This window comes from Tupaia chinensis, unplaced genomic scaffold, assembly GCF_000334495.1.
Source record: "Tupaia chinensis unplaced genomic scaffold, TupChi_1.0 Scaffold000477_1, whole genome shotgun sequence".
In the NCBI taxonomy this organism is placed as follows: domain Eukaryota; kingdom Metazoa; phylum Chordata; class Mammalia; order Scandentia; family Tupaiidae; genus Tupaia; species Tupaia belangeri.
In genome coordinates this window covers 3,185,224-3,192,919 of record NW_006159986.1, presented here as the reverse complement: position 1 = coordinate 3,192,919, position 7,696 = coordinate 3,185,224, and the positions used below count along the sequence as shown (strand labels likewise).

Genomic DNA, 7,696 nt, shown 5'->3' with positions numbered 1-7,696 from the left:
TGTCATGGATCGAATTGCTCCCACTTCCCCAAATTCGTATGTTGAAGTTCTAACCTCTGGTCCCTCAAAATGCGACCTTTTTTGGGGATAGGGTAGTTGCAGGTATAATTGGGTAAGACGAGGTTATTAGAGTGGGTTCTAATACAATTTGACTAGTGTCATTAAAAAAGGAGAAATGTTGAGGGTCCAAAATGCAGATGGTGCCAGATCCCACATGATCCACCGGGATTTGAGGTTCAGCCCTAGCCCCTGGCAGCTTGAAAACCACACCATGGTGTGTGTTGGAGATTGAAGGAAAGGATGGAGAACTGAAGGAAAAAAGACTGTAACATGACCAGGCCCCATTGGGGGATGTGCTTTCTGTGTTTTTGTCTCTGTGTCTCTCACTCTCTCATCCGTGAGCACACATTCTCTGGCATTAAAACAATCGCACACATAGTTTACTCTGCCTTTAGACCGCGGGCCGCTTAGACGCTTATCAATGATTGTGGATTCCATTCAGTCTTGAGCAGCTCTGGGGATACTGAGAATTGACGATGGTTCCTACCGCTAGGGGGCGCGCAACTCCATAACCTCAGCCCTCCCCGCCCCTGCCCCACCGCACTTGACACAATCCACCGATCCATGGGAAACTACAGTTTATTTTGATTTGCTAGTCAAGGGGCAGGCTGCGGTGAGGTGGGCAGCGGCTGGGCCCTGAAGCTGGTCTAAGGGCGTTGATCCCCTTCCTCGGCACTGCGGCGGCCGAAGTCCATCCATCCGTATGCCTCTTCTTCCTCCAGCCACGGCCCCTGCTTCTTGGAGAGGTCTGGGGAGATAAGAGGAAGTGAGAAGGGAGAAGGACGCCTAGCCTCCAGGAGCTGAAGTCAAGGCTGGTCTGGGGAGAAGCTGGCCGAAGCTGGCGGGGCGAGGAAGTCAGAGAGGATGGTCAGCAGCTCCTACCTGCCACGGGCTGTGGGGGACCCTGGAGTCCCAGCTGCCTTCGGTGGTGAGCAGCTGGGCCCAGCTGGTTCAGCCAGTGCGGCTCCCTGTGGGCCGCCAGACCCGACGGCTCGTCCTGCGGTGGGGCGCGGGGCTTCCAAGACGCTTCTGCACCGGCCAGAGCCAGAGCAAGGATCAGCGCGTAGGCGCACAGTCGCTGCATCCTGGCGGCAAAAGGGAGAGGGGCCGAGCTCAAAGCCGGGCCCAGACGTTTTAAGACTACATGGGAGTCCAGCAACATAGCCATTACGCTATCTGCTGGTCCCAAAATGTTTTTTTTTTTTTTTAAAGACCGATTTATTCATATCTTCTGAGAGAGAAAGAGAGACAGCATCCCCAAGAGGGTCCTAACTCCCTAGTCCATCCCACCTCCACTCCAGCCTTTGACTTGGACCATGGACACTTGTCTGTGTACTCAGGGAAGTCTCCAGACTTGAACTGGGAACCTTCAATCTCACAGCATTTCTACTGATGCGCCACTGGCATCATTCTTTAAATTTTTTTGGTAAAGGTTTATTTATTTAATTCCACTTATTATTTTTTAATTTGACCAGAAAGAGACAGAGAAAAAAGGAAAGTGAGAAAGCAAGCCTCCAAGTCTGGGACTCGAACCATGGTTGACCATGTGGGAGTGCAATGCCCTTAACCACCATGCCACCTCCCAGCCCAAGCAGTTGACCCCAGTTGGAGTCCTGGACCCAGCAGCTTAAAACTCAGGCTGGCAGTGTGTGCATGTGTGCCCAGAATCCTGAGAGGAGAATGGAGAAGGGATTGCAGTATGGACATTCCCTGGGGAGGTGATTTCTTGTTTTCTCTCTCTGTCTTTCCTGCGAGCACATGTGCCCTATAGCAAAAATCTCTCTTTTAAAAAATAAAAATAAAAAAGACACAAAGTTACTCAGTAATCTAGAGCTGGGGCCGCATTTTGGCATAGCTGGAAAACACATCAGATACTCTGTGAGGTGAGTTCAGGGTATGTGTCCAGAGACCTCCCTGAATACATACGCGCATGTCGCTCTGTCTCTCTCACATAGCAGAAATGAACAAAGAACTGGAAAAGCAACTCTGGAGCTCCACTGTCCAATACTAGCCACACGTGTTATCCAACCCAGTAGTCACTAGCCACACGTGGCTCTTTCGGTTTGAACTAATAAAATAAAAAAAGTACTCCCCCTTGGGGCTGGCAGGTGGCATGGTGGGTAAGGCTGGACTCCCACGTGGCCGACCACAGTTTGAGGCCTGGACCTGGTGACTTCATCTCTCTCTCTCTCTCTGTGTGTGTGTGTCTATCTCTGGTCAAATTAAAAAAAATTATAATAGTAAATTACTTTTTTTTAAAAAAAAGGAAGAGACAGGGGCCAGCAGGTGGCGTGGTGGTTAAGGGCACTGGATTCCCACATGGCTGACCACGGTTTGAGTCCTGGACCTGGTGGCTTGCTTTCTCACTTTCCCTGTCTCTCTCCCTCTCTGTTCCAATAAAAATAAATAAAGTTTAATAAAATAAACATAATTTAAAGAAAAAAAAGAATTAAAAAAATGGAAGAGACAAATTAGGGGAAAAAAAGCACTCCCTCGGGCTAGCCACATTTCAGGTGCACATGGGGCTATTGGCTACCCCATTGGACAGTGCAGATATGGGGCATGTCCATCACTGTGGAAGTTCTTCTGGACAGAACTGGTCTAGGAAAGAGATGGGATCGGAAGCTAAGAGTTCCAGTCCCAGCCTACCAAGTAACTGGTATGACCTTGACAAGTCCTGTCTCTCCTCTGGGCCTCAGTGTTCTCATCTGAGAGATGGGAGAAAAGCCCTTGTCCTCCCCCTACCCAGGGCCAGGATGAAGATGGAGTAAGAGCGTGAGGACAAGGCCCTGGTGAAGGGTAGCAGGATGGGGAAGCCAGGTGGAGCTGAGACCTGCTTCTACCCTGGGCTAAGGGAAGGGCCCCAGCCCTACAGCCCCACATCCTGGTACCTTGATGGGAGCAGGGAGCCTATCAGCCCGTCCCGCCTCTCCCCGCGCCCCCTGAGTTTTCTCACCTGCAGAGCTGGGAGGTGTGCGGTGCTGTAGCTGGGCTTGGTGCCTCGGCTCTCTGTCCTGCTTGGTGCTCTAGGCCTGCCTTATAAAGCCCTCAAGGTCCCTCCCAAGCCCTCCTCCTCCAGCAGGCCAAGCATCCCCACAGTGAGAGGAAAGGGGGTGGGGCCCAGGTTCTGGCCCCCTCCCCCCATCATCTAGTCAGTCAGTCATCTGGATGTGGGGGACTGGAAGGGGAGCTGATCTTCATCTGAAAGGCCTGAGCAGGACAGCTTTTCAGCTGGGCATGAGGGGCAGGTGGGGGACAAGGTACCTGAGCTAGGGACGGTGCCCCCCACCACATCCCTGGGCTCAGAGGCTTGGTACACGTCCCTCAGCTGTGTCTCACGGGTGAGGAGTAAGAGGAATGGCCCACATGACCTTAGATCCAGGAAAACCGCATTTCCTCATCCTCTGGTGTTTGATGAACAGGGAGGGTGTGAATGTGGGGCGGGATATTGATCCCTTGTCCCCTGAACGGGGCTCTGCAAATATGCCCTGAATTAGTTATCAGGAGCAATGGGCCGTGGGCTGATGGTCCTGCTCTTCCTGCCACAAGGCTCACGTCCTGGTGGCCCCTGAACCCCATCACCCTCTCCGACTGTGGAAGTCCCCAGCTTCTCCCTGCACCTTACACGCTGTGCTGGGCCAGGTTGGCTTGCAATTCCCCTCCATCTCCCTGAGTCTGCTGCCATCCTCCCTCTTCCATCCCCCACCCTGGCCCTGGCCCCAATTCCTTGAGGGTCCTGCATTTTTTTAAAAAGTTTTTAGCCATAGGGCGTATGCATACTCCAGAGAGACAAAGAGAAACAGAGACAGAAAATGAGGAATCATCCCCCGGGGGGCATGGCCAGGTCACAATCTCTTCTCCATTCTTCTCTTGGGAATCTTGGGCACATAGGCACATAGGCATATGTTTCTGGTGGGAGTTTCAAGCTGCTGAGTCCGGGACTCAAACCGTAGTCGGCTGCATGAGTTCAGTGGTGTAACCATTACACCATCTTTTTTTTTTTTTGAGAGATTTTTGCTATAGGGCCCATGTGCTCACCAGAAAGACAGAGAGACAGTCAGAAAGCAAGAACTCTCCCCCCGGGGGTATGGCCACGCCGCAATCCCTTCTCCTCCATTCTCCTCTCGGGATCTTGGGCACTCATGCACACATGAACGGCATGAGTTTAAGCCACCAGGCCTGGGACTCAAATCGCAGTTGGTTACATGGGAGTCCAGCAACATAGCCATTACGCCAACTGCTGGTCCCCATTACACCATCTTTTGGTCCCCTTTTCTTGATTTTGTTGTTGCCAGAGGGCACGCGTGCTCACCAGAGAGAGAGCGAGAGAGAGAGAGAGAGAGAGAGAGAGAAAGTGAGAACACCCCCCCTCGGGGGGTGTCATGCTGCAATCCCTTCTCCATTTCTCCCTTCTTTTAGGGTTTTGGGCACATATGCACACATACCTGGTATATTTCTCAAGCCGCCAGGTCCAGAACTTGAACCACTCAGTTGGCCACGTGGGATCCAGCCGCCTTAACCACCATACGATGGGCTGGCCTGAGGGTCCTGCATTTCAAGACACCTTTATTTTGCTTTCAGAGAGAGACAGTAATCTGCGCGAAGCAGTCATGACTGTTCACTATGAAAATACCAGCAGACTAAAGCATTTGTCAAAGATGCACCAGAAAACGAACTGGTACACTTGTTGGCCTGTCTGATGAATGTCTGCCTTGACATGGTTTAGGCGGATGTAATGAGCTCTAGACTGTTTATATGATTTTTCCACAGTTCGGCCTAGAGATTTTGCTTTTGTTCATGAGTCAGCAGGGCCCCCTCGTCTGAGGGCGTTCTGATGCCCCTTGGGTCTCAGGTACGGGCAGTGGTACCCACGCTCACAGCCAGCCTTGCTGAGAATGAACAGGTGATGAAGGATCCAGGCTGCGAGGTGTCCATGGCAACCGGCAGCCAAATGTTCTGGTGAATAACCACTCTAATTTCGAGCAGGACACGGTGACTCAGCAGATGGAATCATGAAAAGGACCAAAAAACAGTGCAGGCATCGGCGACAATTAATTGAATCACAGAACCTCAGAGATGAAAGGACTTTGAGGGGGCTTGAGAGAAAGGGGGTGGGGGTGGCTGGCTGGGTGAGCATTGGCGTTGCTCTGGTAACTGGAAATGATGAGCTTCAAATAGAGCTGTGGTTATAGAGTCCAAGACTTGACTTCTGCCTGTGGAGGGGTCATGCTCCTGGGCTGTTTTTCCCCAGGCTGGTTGCACACCAGATAGAAGCTGTCTCCCGTGCAACAGAGGATGGCAGGGTGTCAGAGCGTCACTGTTTGTAGGTCCCTTCAGAGGTGAGAGAGACAGCCTTTGCCCAGGGAACCTGGAGTTGTAGTAACTGCATGTTCTCCTTGCAAGGGGACCTCATCTAACAGAAAAGGAAGGCTTTCCAGGCCCTGTCCTTTCCCAGAGCTTTGGGAAAATCTCTCCCTCTCTCGGAGCTGTTTTCTCCTGCAGGAAACGAGAGAAACAACCTGGGTGGGGGCAGGCATTGTGGAAGTGACGTACATGAAACAGTTCACACAGCGCCTGAACCCCGGCAGCTGTTCTCCGTCATCCTGCACTCTCTCCCCTTATCCCGAGTGAAATGAGAATGAACGCTGCAGTGAGGAGGAAGCACAAGGTCTGAGCACACGCTCTGAACACTTGGGGAGCTTCTCCACCCCCCACCCAATTCCCTAGAAAGCCTCTCTCTGTGAATCCTGGATTTTCCCTCTGGCCAGCTGTGACTGTCAGACACCTGCTCAGCTGCATAGAAGGAGGTGGCGGGGATGAATTCTTGGATGCTAAGCTCCAGATTCCCACACGGGGACTTCGCTGAGTGTAACAAGCATGTATATGCCCATGATCTGGGGCTGGCTGAAGGCCAGGGCAGGTCTCAGAATACTCTTTTGTGGGTGCATTCTCTTTCTTATGGGAGAAAGAAAGAAACTTTAAAAAATACAATAAGGGGGCCAGGAGGTAGTGTAATGGCTAAGGTCCTGGACTCCCACATGGTCGACTGGTTCAAGTCCTGGACTTGGCAGCATGAAACCAGAGCGTCACTGTTTGTAGGTCCCTTCAGAGGTGAGAGAGACAGCCTTTGCCCAGGGAACCTGGAGTTGTAGTAACTGCATGTTCTCCTTGCAAGGGGACCTCATCTAACAGAAAAGGAAGGCTTTCCAGGCCCTGTCCTTTCCCAGAGCTTTGGGAAAATCTCTCCCTCTCTCGGAGCTGTTTTCTCCTGCAGGAAACGAGAGAAACAACCTGGGTGGGGGCAGGCATTGTGGAAGTGACGTACATGAAACAGTTCACACAGCGCCTGAACCCCGGCAGCTGTTCTCCGTCATCCTGCACTCTCTCCCCTTATCCCGAGTGAAATGAGAATGAACGCTGCAGTGAGGAGGAAGCACAAGGTCTGAGCACACGCTCTGAACACTTGGGGAGCTTCTCCACCCCCCACCCAATTCCCTAGAAAGCCTCTCTCTGTGAATCCTGGATTTTCCCTCTGGCCAGCTGTGACTGTCAGACACCTGCTCAGCTGCATAGAAGGAGGTGGCGGGGATGAATTCTTGGATGCTAAGCTCCAGATTCCCACACGGGGACTTCGCTGAGTGTAACAAGCATGTATATGCCCATGATCTGGGGCTGGCTGAAGGCCAGGGCAGGTCTCAGAATACTCTTTTGTGGGTGCATTCTCTTTCTTATGGGAGAAAGAAAGAAACTTTAAAAAAGACAATAAGGGGGCCAGGAGGTAGTGTAATGGCTAAGGTCCTGGACTCCCACATGGTCGACTGGTTCAAGTCCTGGACTTGGCAGCATGAAACTCATACTGGACATGTGTGTGTATGTGTGTGCCCAAAATCCTGAGAGGAGAATAGAGGAGAAAGAATTGCAGTGTGGGGACAAGTGGTGTGGTGGTTAAGGTGCTAGACACTCCCACATGCCGACCATGGTTCAAGTTCTGGACATGGAGGTTTGCTTTCTCACTTTCTCTCTCTCTCTCATCTCTCTCTGGTCAAGTTAAAATAAATGAATGAATAAAAAAAATAAAATAAAATAATTGATTAAAAAAAAGACTATCTACTTCTTAAAAAAGAAATGAATTGTAGTGTGGCCATCCCCACTGGGGGGTGGTTTCTCTCTCTCTCTCTAAGTCTCCAGCGAGTGCATGTGCCCTATAGCAAAAATCTCTCTAAAGGGGCCAGTAGGTGGCATGGTGGACAGAGGTGCTGAACTCCCATATGGCCAACGGCGGTTTGAGTTCCAGACCTGGCGGCTTGCTTTCTCGCTTTCCTTTTCTCTCTCTCTCTAGTCAAATAAAAAATAAAATAATAATGACAAACTGGGACCAGCAGATAACATAATGGCTATGTCGCTGGACTCCCATGTAGTTGACCACGGTTTGAATCCTGGACCCAGTGGCTTAAACTCACTCTGGGCGCGTGTGCGTGTGTGCCCAAGATCCCGAGAGGAGAATGGAGGAGAAGGGATTGCGGCGTGACCATCACCCCTGGGGGATGATTTCTTGCTTTCTGTCTCTATGTCTCTCTCTGTCTTTCTGGTGAGCGCACACGCCCTATAGCGAAAACCTCTCAAAAAAAAAAAAATC

General features: G+C 51.3%; 1 protein-coding gene across 1 annotated transcript; it reads right to left on the bottom strand.

The window, feature by feature from the left end:
- Positions 1-700: 700 nt before the first annotated feature.
- GAST (gastrin) lies at positions 701-1,144 on the bottom strand. Its single transcript, XM_027774738.1, has 2 exons — positions 943-1,144; positions 701-808 (listed from the first exon to the last, which is right to left on the bottom strand). The coding sequence occupies exons 1-2, from the start codon at positions 1,142-1,144 to the stop codon at positions 708-710; spliced, it is 303 nt and encodes a 100-aa protein (XP_027630539.1). The 3' UTR covers positions 701-707.
- Positions 1,145-7,696: the final 6,552 nt, after the last annotated feature.